Source organism: Monodon monoceros, unplaced genomic scaffold, assembly GCF_005190385.1.
Source record: "Monodon monoceros isolate NGI ecotype Baffin Bay Population unplaced genomic scaffold, NGI_Narwhal_1 Super_Scaffold_4, whole genome shotgun sequence".
NCBI lineage: Eukaryota > Metazoa > Chordata > Mammalia > Artiodactyla > Monodontidae > Monodon > Monodon monoceros.
Genome location: NW_021703781.1, coordinates 54,570,080 through 54,587,049, shown reverse-complemented (window position 1 = coordinate 54,587,049; position 16,970 = coordinate 54,570,080). Strand labels below are relative to the sequence as shown.

General features: G+C 48.9%; 1 protein-coding gene and 1 pseudogene across 2 annotated transcripts; both read right to left on the bottom strand.

Moving 5' to 3' along the window:
- Positions 1 to 1,000: 1,000 nt before the first annotated feature.
- LOC114908557 lies at positions 1,001 to 4,490 on the bottom strand (annotated as a pseudogene). The gene is made up of 2 exons (XR_003796972.1): positions 4,458 to 4,490; positions 1,001 to 3,060 (listed from the first exon to the last, which is right to left on the bottom strand). The product of XR_003796972.1 is annotated as an uncharacterized LOC114908557 (transcript).
- On the bottom strand, positions 3,722 to 16,259 carry SCD (stearoyl-CoA desaturase). Its single transcript, XM_029201077.1, has 6 exons — positions 15,918 to 16,259; positions 15,112 to 15,394; positions 11,173 to 11,303; positions 9,990 to 10,195; positions 8,304 to 8,536; positions 3,722 to 4,972 (listed from the first exon to the last, which is right to left on the bottom strand). The coding sequence occupies exons 1-6, from the start codon at positions 15,942 to 15,944 to the stop codon at positions 4,773 to 4,775; spliced, it is 1,080 nt and encodes a 359-aa protein (XP_029056910.1). The 5' UTR covers positions 15,945 to 16,259; the 3' UTR covers positions 3,722 to 4,772.
- Between the last annotated feature and the right edge of the window lie 711 nt (positions 16,260 to 16,970).

Below are 16,970 nucleotides of genomic sequence, written 5' to 3'. Positions count from 1 at the left end.
ATCATGTAGACTTGCTATGGTTTAGAGCAGCTGTCCTTTCTCATGTGGCTGGTGTCTTTGTCTCCAAAGACAAAGGAGAGACTTGGAAGGAACAGTGCAATTATAGAACAACAGAAAAAATGGTCCAACCTGAACATTTTAAACAAAATAGAGGGAAAGGGGTGGAAGGCCAGATATTAAGCAAGTGCCACCGTCAACTTATTAAGGTCCGGCAAGGCCTCAATGAATATAGACTTGATGTTGGATGCTCAGAATCACTCAGAGAATCTTGCTTCTTGTCCAAGGTGAGGGTAACCTTACATTAGAAAGTGAGGGGGGCTGGTTCTGTGGAATGCTTAGAAGCCCAAGCATTGTCCAGGTGGCTTCTGTTGAAAAATGGAACTTCTTCAAACTGTAAAAAGTCCTTCTCTTTTCCACATGAAGATTCTCAGATAAGGTAGTAAAAGCTAAAGCCTTTTCCACCTAATGATCATGAAGCCCTCTCTACCCCAAGAATTTACAAGGCTTCCCTGGGATTGTTTTTCCTGTCTTCCTGCTGTTGTTAATCAGCACTTTCAGGAAGCTACTCTATTAGCGGGAGGGACTACATTTCAGAGGAATGACCTGGATGGCCCAGCCTGGGTTGCCAGGCACAGGACTGCTTTCCAGAGTGTCTCCTGCTGCTCCCTTCCTCTCTTAGTATCTCTGTTTTGGGTCCATGTGACCATGGGACACACAGGAGTCCTGACATTTCCCCAGGCCCAAAGTGCCAGCTGGTGTTAATGTGTTTGATCTAATGGCAGCAGACTACTGGCTTCCTGTTGCTAAGGCTGAGTTTAACCTAAAGTTACCCCTAGGGAGGGCAGGAGGGCAGGGCGAGTTACTGGGATATGAGTCAACCATTGTGGCTTCTTGTACTTCTTTTTTACTCTTAAAGATGTAGGAACAGGACATAAATAGGGTGGTGAATAAATCCCAAGAGACTGAATCACAGCCAAAAGAACTCTCAAACACAGGGCAATCAGATTCACTTCACTTTTATTAGGAACAAACACAATCTCAGATCAGTACAACTAGCTTCAGAGTTGATATTAATAGAAATTATTCCAAAATTATTCTTAGGTCACAAATAACTACTATCCCACATAAAAAGGGAAAAATCCCACCCAATCAAGGAAAAGGTATCCTGTGTATGTTTCCATGGCAACGAGTTTATGCATTCTCAGATTTTTGTCTGGCTAGTTATCCACCACTTATCTAATGGGTTTATTCAATCTCTCAGAGAGAACCATATAGATCCATGATAGCATCCAGGACACGTGGTTCATGGTGGACACAGTTCACGGTGGATACTGCTACTATAAAAATACTCAGGACTTAAGAGAATTCCTTTGCTGAAGGATCCCAAAATGCTTTATAAAAAGCATTAGTCACGCCTCAAAACTGCCCTTTGAGGTAGGTCAGTATTATTATCTCATTTTAACAGAAGGAAAACCGAGGCACATTATAGTTAAATGACTTGCCCAGGGTCACACAGCAAGTCTGTGGCACAGTGGTAGGAGAGGCCCTGGCCTTAACCACCCGTGTAACCTTGACATCGTGCTTTCTTTAACTTTTCACGCTGACCCATTTGAGCTACACTTAACAGAGAATACACTCAGGATACTAGCTAACTAGGAGAAAAAGTTTCCATTTTAAATGCTACAACCATCTTTTAATATTAAAAAAAATTATAAGTCAAATACATTCAAATTCCTTCCACCCTCCATCATATGTGGGCAATTAATAAAAACAGCCCTAAGGAAAGTTTCCAAAACAAAGTCCAGAAGGGAATCCTGCAAACAGCTATACTGATAATTCTCCAGCCAGGCCCCCTTTTCTACTAGCCACTTCTGCAGGCTTTCAGGTGCAAAAGAACTCCACAGAGGGAGCAGGGAAGAAGCAGAGCAGGCTCAGATGCAACACTGATTAAAAAAGATGTAAGGCACCCAGATAAGTTGTCAGCACGCCCACAAAGCAAGGCCTGTTAGAAACTGGACCCCATCCAGCCTGTGTAGGGTCATGGTATAGATCAGGTCCATCGAACACAATTAGAATAGAAAGATAAAAGTTGGTTTTGATCATCAGGTGTAAAGCAGGCCTCTGATGACCTGTGGAATTAAAACTACCCCACAGGCATTTCCAAGGGGTAGGTACTTGGGTCAGTGGATCTAAACTACAGTGATCTTCCATTAGATTTTTTTTCTACTGAGAGGAACAGCTCAAAAGACAAGGATGCCTTTAGTCCAGCCCAACCCCTGTGGCCTCCATCTATTCAATTCATACAGAAAGAAATGCTCTCCTCCCTTCCATCCTTGGGGCTCAACAGTGGACAGAGCATTTGGTACTATACATTTCCAATCTTAACAGAGTAAAGCCAGGCTTCTGCACTGACGACTGAGGTTACAGGGACAGGAGTGGCCCAAGGTTCTCAGACACTGATGTTTCTTCAGAACTCCTCTATACTATTGTCTGCCCTAGGCTGTGTTGTGGGGAATGCTGGTTAGTTTGCTGAACAGAGACACTGTTCAACAAAGTTCATGGCATCTCACATCCCAAGTCTCAGCCAAAGCTTTGCTGTATACCCTGGCTCCAGGGGCCGGGGCCTCCTTTGGAGTGAGGCACTTTGGAACTTGCCTTTGCTTCTTGTGCTTCCCAGTGAAGACTTGGCTCCTCCTACTTCTGCAAGCCTTGCACTGTCAGCTGGGAGCACTGACTCAGGCTGGGCAGGCTTACTGAGTAAGCAGGAGGCATCCAGCATCCTCTCTGGTTCTGACCAGACACTGGAGACCAAAAACAAACGCTCTTTTGCTCCATGGCTGGCTCACTGGCACAACATGAGCATTTGGCTTGGCTGTGCCTCATGAGAGAGAATGCCTGTGCCCAGGATGTCTCCAGCGGGGTTTGCTAGCCTTGTCTTGAGTCATCAGTGTGGTGGGGAAGCACAAGGGTGTAGGTGGAGACTCTGGAGGCCAAGTGAAAGTGGCAGCTCGTTCAACTTTATAAAGAGAAACAGTGGTTCAGCTACCCTGAGCATACTGTCTGTAGGAGAGGGAGCTGCCTGGACCACAGTAGCCATCACTGCCTCTGAATACACACAAAGGAGGCTTGCCTATCCAGAGAAAGAAGGAAACATTGGGGAGGAGATAGAACTGGCAGGAGAAAATGGACAGACAGGGCAGAGCCAGGAATCCATAGTCAGGGTAGTTAAGAGATTCCTACCCCACCCCCCAAGCAGTCCTATACTTTAGGCTAGAAGTTAACAGAGAAGGAAGAGTGAAAGGGTTCAACACTGTGGGGAGAAGCCTTCTAGTTCTTTCTCAGTCCAAGGAGAAATTGAAATTAATGAAATGAACCCAACATCTAACTTGTTTGTATAACCAGCTTCCATATTAGGACACCCAATAACTTACTCAGTAACCTTCCAAATCCCCCAGCAGTGTGTTCTCAGAGCCCTTCTTTTGTAATGTTCCCTCTTAGGAACTGCCTACAGACCCTGCCCCTCAACCTCTCCATCTCCTGTCCAGCAGCGAGAGGAAAGGAGACAACCCGCCTGATTCTTCCTCTTCTTCAAGCCCCACTCTCCTTCAGAGGGAAATACTCTAAAAGGTTTATTTTAATATTCCAAGCAAAGTACCCATGGACATACAGCTCTATGTTTGACCCAACTCCACCTCCGAAAATCCTTTCTTTTTTGGGAGGCAGCTATGCTCACCACTGTACCACCAACACATCTTTTTTGGATGTCTCAAAATGCTGAAGCCACCTTATTACTATGAGGGGAGCTGACCAATGTACCAAAGATGGCACAGCAGAAAGATGAAAGAATTTTGACAATTCCGTGAGCTGCTGGAATCACCAATTCTGGAAACAACCAACCCTCAAGATTTCTTGTTATCTGGAATAAGAAATCTTCCTGTCATGAAAGAAAGAAAAAAAATCCTTCCCCGGCAGAGCACTTTTACCATAAACTAAATGCTTCTTCTTTATCCTCAGCCTAAAGTAGATTGGGACATTGAGATTTGCTTTTGAGTTCTAGCATTGCCAAGCTCCACGGCCATTCCCCAGTCAGAGTCAGGAGAGAAAGGAAGCATGCTGGGTGGTGGGCAGGCAGCTGGGTGTCAGATCACAGCAGGAGCTTCCTGCCTTGTTTCCCACGTCAACTCATCCTTACTTATCAATCATATCATGCATGCTCTCTCCCCTGACAATTTACCTGCTTTCAAAGCTTTGTGCCAATAAAGTTATTTTTCCATTTCATATAGCAAAAGCCTAAGCTGAAGCTAACTGGGGGCCTTCCCAGACGATTTTGTCATATCTCTAGCTTGAGCCACCCACCTTAGAGCTCAGGACAGCTCAAGGAAAGGGTTATCTGGGGCAAAGACCACTAGTTTTGGACCCTAGAAAGGTTGTCTAGGCTTTGGAAGCTGGAAACCCACCAATGACTGACCAGCTGCTTGCCTGGGGGGCATTGAGGGGGAAGAGAAAGGAAGGTGATAGGAACAAAGCAAAGGGAAGGATAATGGGACTAGAAGAGAAAGAAGAAAAGAAAAGAAATAAGAACATGAGCTTAGCATCATAAAGGCAGAGTTGTTGGCTTTCAATTTTAAAAGAAAATTTAAAAGAATACTGTACTGGAATGGGTTAACGTCATCATCTTTAGCATCCTGGTAGCATTATTCAGTAGTTAATAAACAGAACATTAAACCTCTGCCCAGCTGGCTTTTGGAAAAGGAAACCGAGGGACCCCAAATTCAGCCACTCTTGTAGCTTTCATCTCCAGTTCTTTTAATCCTGGCCAAGACGGCAGCCTTGGATACTTTCTTTCGGTCATAAGCCAGACCGATGGCAGCCATGCAATCGATGAAGAATGTGGTAAAGTTGATGTGCCAGCGGTATTCACTGGCAGAGTAGTCATAGGGAAAGGAGTGGTGGTAGTTGTGGAAGCCCTCACCTGGAACAAAGCAGAGAAGAGTTATGGAGCTACACTGGGTTGCTGGCTTCTTGATATTGGCACTCTGGTTACCTGGAGGAGTACCTCAAACGTAGTAGAAACCTGCCGCTGTTGAATGAATGAATGGACGAATCCAGTCTTTTAAACTCTGAACCCAACAGATTCCCTCAGAGGCATCTTAAGAAAGGACTGGGGAGACCCTGGTCACCATGGCTCTCTGGGAGCCTTTGTGGGAGGAGGACGGGCAGTTTCTGAGAGGATAAGATGATTTGAGAGAAACTTCTATCACTGGGAGTGGATTTTAGACTGGAAAATTCCAGAGCTTCACTACATATTGGTATGAGACCCTAGAGGCTCTGTGTGTATGTGCATGTGTTAGAGTGGGGAGAGGAGAGAGTCCAGAATGAAGAACCTTTGCTGTGTTTCTTACAAAGGTGAGCAAAGGAGTACACCTTTCCCCACTGCATGGGGACTCTCTCCAAGGGTGGAAGGTACCAACAGAATTGGGCAGCAACAGTCAAGTCAGAAGAAAGAAGGCCCAGCCCATGGGCCCGAGTTCCTCAGCCTCCACTGGTTCAGAGTAGACTGCTCTGGCTTCTAATTCTTTGAGCTTTGACCCTGGTGTGTGGGTGAAGCTGATAAAACAGAAGCTCTCTGAGGGAATAAGAATCAAAAGGCTTAGGTAGTCCCTCTAAGATTCTGAGATGAGCAGTTCACTTTGCTGGATAGAGGAAAATCAAAGAGATTCTGGATTCAGGATAATTTCTGTAATGCATCAAGCTGTGGAAACTCCACAGACAAAGAGTTCTCTAATCCGCGGCAGGATCTTCTTTCTGAACCTCATTCAACAATAACAATACCGACCCTTATGAGGCTGGGGTAAAGCTGGGTAAAGAAGAGCTAATAGGGACTTCCCTGGTGGCGCAGTGGTTAAGAATCCGCCTGCCAATGCAGGGGACACGGGTTCAAGCCCTGGTCCGGGAAGATCCCACATGCCACGGAGCAACTAAGCCCGTGCATCACAACTACTGAGCCTGCGCTCTAGAGCCCCTGAGCCACAACCACTGAAGCCCGCGTGCCACAACTACTGAAGCCCAGGCACCTAGAGCCCGCGCTCCTCCGCAACAAGAGAAGCCACCACAATGAGAAGCCCACGCACCACAACGAAGAGTAGCCCCCGCTCGCTGCAACTAGAGAAAGTCCGCGCACAGCGACGAAGACCCAACACAGCCAAAAATAAATTAAAAAAAAAAGAATAGCTAGTAAAAGAGTGTGCTAAGCCCTTTGAAGATGAAAGAGCCCCAGTAGAGTAATAATGGCATTAATAACCAAAAAGGAAGGAAGTCCTGCGATGGGAAAGACACCATCCAGGGCATCACCTCAAGGTACGTCCTTTCTCTGACTATCCACAGTGCGGATCATCAGTTTATCCAGTGTGAAGTGAGTAGGAGGGTAGGAAAACCCCAAGGCTAAAGGTACTGATGGAGGATTACTAATTTCCATAAACGACCTTGCAGCTAGGCTCTGTATAAACACTAGCCAGGCCCACACATCAGATTTAAACTGAATCAGACACACACACGTTGCCAAGGGAGGAAAAAAAGAGGAGGAAGGTCAGTGGGCGAAAAAAGGACGAGACTTTGCAACTGGGGCAGCAAGATACAGCCCAAAAGAGGCTCAAGGGGTGAGGCCAGCTTTAGCAGAGAGAAGATGAGCATGTGACTGCGGGGGGAGGTAATTCAAGAAGAAAAAGATTAGAACGGGCAGGGCAGCAGGCTACTGGAGAACAAAGGGTGAGGTGATAAGCGGGGAGAGCAGGTATGGAGGAATGATAAGAGACAAAGTAAGCTACTGGCAGCCACTTTGAATGGGTGGTCATTGGGGCTGGGGAAGACAGATCTGTTTGCAGGACAGGACCGATCTCATTCCAGAAACTTCCATAACGTTCATTAATTTTCTATGAAAATAACCTGTATGATTGATTTCAAACATGGTTCAGAGTAAGAACATGGACAACAGTACAAGGTGTCTGAAAGGAGGGGGAAGGTGCATGAAAGTTAAAAAGAGATGAAAAAATGTCTTTAGTGCAGATAGTAAAAAAAGATGGTCAGGGTTGAGAATATAAAGGAGGGTTTTAAAGAGAACAAAACGAAGGCTAGGCCGTGGCGTACGTAAATGTGTGGAGCAGGGAGGTTGCCTCGATATGCTGAATGACCAACAGCACTGATGACTGGTGTAGAAGAGGCCATGGGGTCTGCTTAAGGAAATCTAATTCCAGGCCTTAGTCAAGGTCTATATTTAGTTGAAAAGAGTGACGGAAAAAAAAAAAAAAAAAAAAAATGGAGACAGACTGTAGAACCCTGTTGTCTTAGACTCTGGCTATTGGAACTGGAATGGTATAAATAAATTCTTGAATAGTCAGCATTAGATCAGTGAGCAGGTACTTGTGATCAAACTAGCTGCGTTACTGGGAGTTCCCTAAGCCACGCTGAGGGGAGGGAGTGTTCCCAGCACAGAAGAGGAGCAGAAGAGAGAAAAATAAAGGACAAGAGATGAGAATGGTAGGTGGTGATAAAGGGCCACCAACAGTTGCTTTGATGTCCTTCATACTCGCATCACCAAGCAATAAGGCATGAAATACACTTCAAGTATGACCTCTCTGAAAATAGCAAGGTGACAGAAGAGAAGCTTATTGAATTAAATGACAACTATTTGTTCTACATGTTGTATAGCACGTCTAAATATAAAACACTAGGCTTACAGCCACCCAGATCAGAGATGACTGGAAAAAGGGCAACCCAAAGGGGATCATCATACATAGCATTTGGGGATTGTGCTGGAACCTGGAATCAAAGGCATTGTTATTTTTCACCCTTTTCTCATTTATTTATTTATTTTTGGCCGTGTTGGGTCTTCGTTGCTGTGCGTGGGCTTTCTCTAGTTGCGGTGAGCAGGGGGCTGCTCTTTGTTGCAGCGCACAGGCTTCTCATTGCAGTGGCTTCTCTTGTTGCGGAGCATGGCCTCTAGGTGCGCGGGCTCAGTAGTTGAGGCGCACGTGCTTAGTTGCTCCGTGGCATGTGGGATCTTCCCCGACCAGGGCTCTAACCTGTGTCCTCTGCATTGGCAGGCGGGTTCTTAACCACTGCGCCACCAGGGAAGTCCCTCACCCTGTTCTCTTTACATAGGACTTGCTGCTTAATTCTCAAGGATTTTTAATATTGCCCCTTAGTTTTATAGTGTAAAGACAGAGAGGGGTCATAAAACAGGTGAATCTGGTTCTTCTGGCTCCTAGCCTAATACTCTAAGCTGCAGACCACTAGATGTGACTTACCTACAGCTCCCAGTGAAACCAGGAGATTCTCTCGGGGGTTAATGGTCTTGTCATAAGGGCGGTATCCGTACAGGTGGGCAGCACTGTTCACCAGCCAGGTGGCATTGAGCACAACGGCATAACGCAAGAAGGTGGCGACTAACAGGCTGTGTGGAAAAGTTTCACCCCAGCAGTACCAGGGCACGAGTGTGGGCAGGATGAAGCACATCAACAGGACAGCAGGTTTGTAGTACCTACATTGAGAGATCACACACCCGGTCAGTGGAGAGAGGACCCTGAGACCTACCTCATTTTCTATTCTCACACGGTTGGGCTGTCTCTTTCTTTCTACATTGTGAGCACAATGTGGCAGGAAACAGAGCAAGAGGGATTGGGGTGGGAAATCTTCTGAGAATGTTGTGTTATTATCATACTTCTTAGATGAGGTAATGAGGGGTTAAATGACTTTTCTAGGGTCACACCACCAGGAACTGGTGGAGCAAGGATTGGAATGCTTTGTCTCCTGACTCTAAATCCATTGCTCTCTCACTACAGCATAATACCACTTTGGTAAAACAGGTGGGGTCCAAGTTACAGACTGAGTTCTCCTTCCTGGGTTTTTCCATTCTGCCTTTGGGCTTCCTTTCTCTTTATCAGTGCTCTTGGCAGAATCTATGTTTAGTATCTTGCCTCCATCTCCTGCTAGCCAGGAATCCTTCTCATCCTTCCTCTTCTTTTCCCTCAGAGAGGCACTCCAAATGTCCTAGATGCCTGCAGGTCTGTCCCTCTGGAGGCCCTGTCCCATTCTTCATTCTCCCAAATGTACAGCAGGCCATTGACATTCCGAGGGAGCTGGTTTCCTACACCCCTTCAGCAGTCAAGTCTGATCCTCTTGTATCATTAATAACCCCTGCTTCCAACTCCTCTCCACTCCTACCACCACTTCCCTGCACGGATCCCCACTACCTCCCCACCTGTGGCCCTGCTTCCCACCTCTTTAGCTCAAGGCCTTCTTTCACCTATCCCCAGAGTGACCTTTCTAAAGCACACCTCCAACCATGCCACATTCCGGCTCAAAAGACTTTTCATGGTTTCCTATTGCCTGGGTTAAAGTAAACCTCATCTGCCTTTAATACTCCACAAGAATGGCATCGGTTTCCCTTTCTAGCCTTATTTCCTACCACACTCTGTTGCTGGAACACACTTCAGCTCCTTCTTTCTGTTTGCACTGTCCCCCACTCCCCACCTGTGAAAATCTCTATCCATCAGTGGATTCCAAAGCTACTTTCTTCATAAGCCCTTCCCTGATGTTCCCCACTCTGCAACCTCCCTCCCCTTTGTGCCCCTCCTGGGTATGGAAAATATTTTGCCACGTATCATAGGTATTTGGACACTTGGCTTATCCCTCCACTCCCCAATAAGCTATGAACTCCTTGAAGGTAAGGACCATGACACATTCAGCTTTGTATCCATGACCATCCTAGGTCAACAAACATTTGTTGAATTTAATTGGTTTAGATAGCTCAGAGAGAAAGAAACAACAACAGTCTATGGCTATGGGCCTGTGGGCTATTAACAATTAGGGTTTTAAATTATAATTTGGGATATGGAAACCCAGTAAATTTCTCAGTTCATGTTGACAAGTCCTAGGAGAAAAAAGTGGGTCACCAAGTGCCAGGTCCCCAGCTCCATCATCATGTCACTCACCTCCTCTGGAACACCAACAGCTTCTCAGCTTTTAGGTCAGATAAGTTTAGCAAACCACCCTTCTCTTTGACTTCTGGGTGTTTGCGCACAAGCAGCCAACCCACGTGAGAGAAGAAAAAGCCACGTCGGGAATTGTGGGGATCAGCATGTGTTTCCGAAAACTTGTGGTGGGCACGGTGATCTCGGGCCCATTCGTAAACGTCATTCTGGAGGAACAGAGAAGAGGAATGAAGGCCTGAGGAGAGACACCCTCTCAGGGGAGTTCCAATGGCTGGGGAGTCTGCACAATCTCTTCCTTCTTTTGCCCCACAGGGACAACGTGGGGAGCCTTCAAGGCATTAAGTGCTATGGCAGAGATGATTATGTAACCGTGGGATATTGCCATGGAGAAGGGGATTAATTTGGTTTCCTTGTTTTTTCCTCTTACTCCAAGCTAAGCCTTGCACTACATGCTATCCTTTACCCACTGCTACTGCTTAATAACTATGAGTTCCCTTTCTCCAATTCCCTTCATTCTATCTCTGCTATAAACCTCCTGCTTAAACAAACCTCAATACTTGACTTAGGCAGCCTGGTAGCCCAACATAGGACCATAGCGTTGGACCTAAACCCTCAGTGACACAATTTCCCCATCTGAGAAATGGGGATAACAATAGCAGCTCCCTCCTAAGATCGGTGTGAGGGTTTAATGAGGTAATCTATGACAAGTGCTTAGAATAGCACCAGGCATATCGTTAGCACTACAAAAGTGTATGATCTTCTTACCTGAAAACAACAGAGTTCATGAATCTGTGAAACATTAACTTCAGCCCCATTGTGGTGGAGTCCTAAGACATTAAAGTAGTGAATGTCTTGTTCAGTGTCTGCCAGGGAAACCAGGGTCAGTTCCTGCCTTATGCACTTATGAAGAACCACAATGGCCAGACTTTGTGATAACAGAGGATCAAAAATGACCCTATACACTGAGAGTATTTCCTCTTTATCTCCTACTTCCCTTTTCCAGTCACTCAGAAGTAAACTTATGTTTTATGGACTTCAGGACTGAACTCGAACTTGACTATAAGGAGAAAGTGAAGCGGCTGTCCAGGTGCTGCTCCTCTCCAGGCACTGATCGCCTCCATTCTGCCCCCAGATCGTCAATAAAGAGTGAGGAAAAAAGAGCTGAGCACAGCTGGCTTCTCACCTGGAATGCCATCGTGTTGGCGATGATCAGGAAGAGGCGCAGGGGCAGCCGAGCTTTGTAACTTCGGTGACTCCACAGGCGATGGGCTCCTGCTGTGACGCCCAGGGCACTAATCAGATAGTAGAAAAACGCTGCCAGGAGAAGACAGGGCAGGGAGTCATTAATCTGGAAAAGCATTCACATGATGTTCTCCTCAGGTCAGAGTCTGTGTGTTCTTTAGCCTCCCAGTGAGGCTCTGCTTTTTCCTGAACTCCAGGGATACCTTGATCTCTTAGGCTCCTTTGATTTTATCACTTGAAAAATACCATCACCTCTCATCCTCTCAACCTAGGAGCTGGAATAAGCTTAGGAGTCCCAGAAACTTCAGAAAGGCAGGACAGAGAAGAGGGCTCTCACCCCCCAGCCACTTGGCATTCTCACTCGTGAAGGACAGTCTCCCAGATCGCATCTCCTCTGACCTTCTGCTAACCTTCTCCAAGGTTTGAAGGACCGCAGACTACTCCTGCAGCGCTTAAGACATATAAGCAAGGATAGTATTAAATTACTTAACAGACAGTATGGTCTGGGCACTGACCAATTCAAGGGTCCCTGGGTCCTAGGGGACATTAAGGGGGCTCAGAACTAGGGCTATTTACCAGCTGGTACGAAAGCATTGCAATCTTTTTGCAGGTGGTGTGGCCATAGGAGGAGAAAATTCGCCCTGCATGTAAGTCATAGCTGCACAGCATCTTAAGCTTCGCCAAGGATTTTATATTCTCCAATTCACTGGATACCCTGAACGGGGTTCAATATCCTCACTTTGCAGTTGAAGAAATAGAAGCTCAGAGAAGTTAAGTGTTTATCTATCGTCACATGGCAAGTAAGAAATGGAGCCAAGATTTGAAACTAGATTTTCTGTCAATAAGCAGTTTATGTTCGGAAGTCTGGCACAAGGATGTGTACCATCCACGTCCCCAAGATAGGCACAAGGTTCCTGTGTCTCGCCTTTGCCATGTCCTTCTGCCAGCCCACACTCCCTCTGGCAAGGCTAATTCTAGATAATAGCGGCACGGACTCAAAGCTGTGGGTGGAGCACCCCAATGCTGTACTGCCTCACCTTCCTGGAGGCCTGCAGGCTCCGGGGGTGCCAGACAGAGTCTCTAACTGGGAGGCGGGTTTCTTGGCATACCTACCTTCCTCTGTTCAGTAACTCTAGGAGGCAGGGGCTGAGGCCTTGGTAGAGCAGTGACTGTTGACAATGTTTCATTCCTAGGGAAGCAGCTAGAAACAATGGATCCTCAGTGGCCACTGAACTTAGTTGCAGTTGGAGACACCACACATTGTAACAAATTGTCCTGTGTTCTTCTTCAGCCATAGATACCAGTTTCCTAAACAAGCTCCTCCCACCCCACCCATCTTCCTCTACCCTATCGTATTCCTCCAACAGGACGGGGAGGAGAGCCATGGAGCTAGAGTCTGTCCCAGTGAGAGTTCTACCCACAGTCCCTCTGGGCTAAATTAAGGCCCCCTATGATTTGCTGGTCTCCGGCCACGTGGTAATATCCTCCCAGATGCAGTATCTTGCCTGCACCTGCACCTGGATAAGTGACAGTTGAGCCACAGCCCGCCAATCACTAACGGTGAAGAAAAATGTCTTTGGGCACAAAAGAAGCACTCAGCTCAGAGGCAAGGAAGTTACTGGGGTTGTTTCATGCCACTGAAGACCCTGGCAAGTTGACTCAGAAAGCACATAGGATCCTTGCATTAACAAAGGAATTGGGAAAAGCACCCAAGCCCTCTGGTGCCTTTTTCTCTAAGGCTTATCTAATAGAAGGCCTTGCGCCAGTTGGAAATTCATTCTCTATTAAAGTCCAAATTGATGGTTAAGCAAAACCTCATAGCTTTAGTCCTAAGAAAGAGACTGGAGAAGTTTTGCCCCATGGCCTCTCAGTGTAGCCAGAGATATCTCTTCAGCCCTTCCCTCAGGGCTCTTCTGAGACACGCTCAAAATTGCTCAGTCATGAGAAATGCTGGAATCACAACCATCTGCTAATTTAACACTGTCCTTAGGGATAAAACAAGAAAAGGTGAAGCCAAGCTCCTGAACTCAGAAGGACCCTCTGACCCTCCCCCCAACCCCCTTTTGTTCCTTAAGAGTTCTGATATCCCCCTACCAAATCGGTCATTCCGTCAGCTAAGCCATCCACCACAGGGCCCAGGGACAGAAGTAAAAATGTCACAACTTATCCAGTCTTCGTGTGACACACTTCTCTGTCCAAAGGCACAGCACACACCCACGGGCAGGGCACCAAAAAGGTAGCGGGCACAGCCCTGGTTTGGGGAGAGCATTCTGCACTGCAGTAGCAGCTGAGGAAGAGGAGTGAGCAGCAGCGGTCTGGCCAAACTCTGGACTTTACGAGAGGCTTACAGGGAGACCTGAGGCTGGAAGGGGCTTGCAGGTGACTAAACACCTGGTGAAGACTCCTGTGTTGGGGAGAAGGGGTAGAAAGAGGGGTCCACAGTCTCCCTGGGGAATCCTTGTCCCTGCTCTTGATTCCTCACTCTGAACTAAAGTTCTGCTGGGTTCTCAGAAGGGCTAGAGAACAGACGTCCCCCTCCCCTCACAAATATAAGAGCCCTTCCTGGTCTCCAGATGAACAGATTTCATCTGCATGTGGCTGGCCCCAGCAATGACACACGTGTAATCTCAAAAAAAGTACTGTTGTCCCCAGTGTGTATCTGGAAAAACTGAGAGAGGGGATCTACCCAGTTGCATTTCTCTGTCTGTGGCACCAAGAGGATTCCCCAAGACAAAGCTCCGCGGACCTCTTTAGTCTAAAAGCACCTTTAGACTAAAGAGGTCCTGGAGGACTCGGCTGAGACCTGCCCACTGGCCCTACATAACTCCCCTCCAAGAGTGCAGCTGTCTGCAAGCGCCGCACACCCCGGACTGCTCTGGAAATCCTACAGTTGCTTCCTGGAGAAGGAGTTCTGGCCCACTCCCCTCAGAGAGTGGCGATGTGGGTCCCCTGGGTCTTTAGGCTTCCCTGCTCTCCCCTTCCGAAGTCAGACTCACGGTGGCAGAGGTGGAAATGCCCTCAGAGCGCACGTGTGTGTGCAGGGGGCAGGGCCCTGCTGTGTGCCCAAGCCCATGGATTCCTGAAAGAGCTGAGCTAAGGGCAGGGCAGGGATGCACTGGGGACTGTCTCCCTCACTGCAGCAGCCTGAAGGCCAGGGCTGCCCAGGCTCAGGGGGCTGGAGCAGGATGAGTGGGGAATGGGACATAAAACACTTCTTTAACCTTATCTCATTCTAGTGGCACGTGCAGTCCCCTGGAGACCTACATGGAGTCACAGAGCAGCAAATCTGTGTAACTTGGGTTACTCAGGAGACTTCTTCACCTGTCTATGTGACTAAGGCGCCTGACAGGGCCAAGGGTCAGGGCAAAATAATTTTGTGGATGACCACCGCTCTGTTCCTCCCTCTTCTACTAACTCTTCCTGAGTAGCTTCTCTCGCTATCCCATGACTGTGCTCAGCATATACCTTCTAAAGCCACTAGTCTAGTCCCATGTCCCCATGCCTCCCAGGTAGGGACCTTGATTCCTTCGTGGCTGGCAGGGCTGGGACAAGCAGTCAACTAAAGACTTGAAGCAGAAAACCTCTTCCCGGGAAAGCTGACTCTCTGGCACAGTTCTGCTTCCTTCAGAACCTGCGGCCCATGGTCTCAGAGGTCCCTCCCCAACACCGAAATTAAAGGACGCCCAGAACTGACACTCCTGCATCCCAAACCCCCTAGGCTCTGTTCCCAGCCCATCCAGCCTCTCAGGACACCAAAGAGAAATGGCTGGGAAAACCTCGGTCTGGAAGGGCTGGAGTTTCTGCTCTATGTAAGATCCTACTTTATTAAGAGGGGAGAAAACCTGGGGTACCGGGTCAGGAGGACAGGGGGAACTCTTACCCCAGAGCAAGGTGTACATTTTGCAGGTGGGGATCCATGTGATCCCATACAGGGCTCCCAAGTGTAGCACAGACATGAGGATGATGTTTCTCCAGACATACTCAAGCTTGGGATTTGGGCCCTCCTTATCCTGGTAGCTTGGGTCATAGATGTCATCTCTTATTTCAGGGCGGATGTCTTCTTCCAAGTATAGGGGAGCCTTCTCCAGCTTGCCCCCTCCATTCTGCAGGAGCCTGGAGGGAGGCGCTGTGATGGTGGTGGTGGTTGTGTAGGAGCTAGAGATCTGGAAGGGAGAGGAAGTGGAGGGTCAGGAGAGAGGAGAGGACACGTGGACGTAGTAGGGGCCACTTCACTCGCTAATCAAGCTGGGAGAAGGGCGGGGTATAGGCACAGACCTGGCCCCAACACCCACGTTACCTGAGGGCAAGGTCTGTCCCAGATGGAAGAGAGGGAAGTCCCTAGGAACGGTGCAGAGAGATTGGGGAGGGGGGTGAAACCTCAAGGTGAAAGGGAAATAGGAAAGAGGAGTAAAACACTCGCACCCCAACGAACACACAAAGGCAAACCCGCACGCCTACATACGTGAGAGTACCGGCACGACCAGATTTTTCTTTAAGCTTAAAAAACAAAAGTTGGGGACCTAAGTTCCCAAATTACAATCCCCATTCCCAACAAACTGAAGGCAGTACAACTCGCAAAAGATGGCTGTGTGCAGAGATCTCAACTCTCTTCCCCCACCGAGTCACTTAGAAGCCCGACCAGCGCCGGCGAACCCGCGGTCTGGGGGCCATTACTTGGAAGCTCACCTCCTCCTGCAGCAAGTGGGCCGGCATCTGGGCTCTCGGACGCTGGAATCACTTTCCCAGGGCTGAGAATGCGGAGCGGAGTTCGGGGCAGCCCGAACTGAGGGTAGGTTAGTTCCCGAGGCCGCTTTTGCGCGGCGATACGCGGCGCTGCGCTCGGAACCCTTTGCTGCACGGTGCGCGCTGGATCGGTGTCCGGACCCGACCTGCTGTGCGTGGATCTCCCCAGGCTGGTGATTTAAAGGCTAAAGCTGGCAGTGGGTGACCGGGTCCCGTATTTCCTCAGACCCTTTTATTCGTTGCCAACAAGGGGCAAAGTAAGCAGAGTTGTCTCACCGTGGGAGATCCGCACGGGCGGGAGACGCAAAAATTGGATGCTGCAGACACACCGCGGCTTGGCAGCCGCAGCCCCTGCCTCTGGCCCTGCCCCTGGGGAAATTCTAATGGGCTTCTGTAGACTCTGGCGCGTCATTGGCCGAAGGGAATTTGGTGCCACCTCGTCCTGCCGTTGCCATTGGCTCGGCGCAATCTGCTGTTTCCTCTGCCGCGAGCTCCTCACTCCCCCTCCCCTCCCTTTCTCCTTCTAGGCTTCTCTTCCACCGGCCGCTGGGCCTCTGCCCGGCACCCCGCCGCCTAGGAGGCGCTCACAAGGGTCCTCTCTGGAAGAGGGAGAGGACCCGATCGGGGAACTGGGGAACGGGGGGTGGGTGCCAGCCCAGGACTGGCCCCGGGCACTTCACGAATGGATGGGCACTGGGGAAGTTTCCCGGGGAGGAGTGGGGAAGCCACACGGGCGACCACTACACACAACTGCACCCCCGCCTTCCCGCTCACCGAGACGCGTAGGAGGGGAGACTTGCTTTCAAGCCGGGGGTCGCGGGCCGCGGGCCCAGCGAAGCCCCGCCTCTCTCCGTGGCGAGCGCGCAGGCGGTGGGGTGGGGGGGTCGGTCCACGGCGGAACAATGGTTCTGCCCCGCCTACCAGCGGCGCGGCGCTAACCCCGGACTGCTGAACTCGCGGGTCTCCTGCCTCGCGCACGCATAGATGCACTGATGT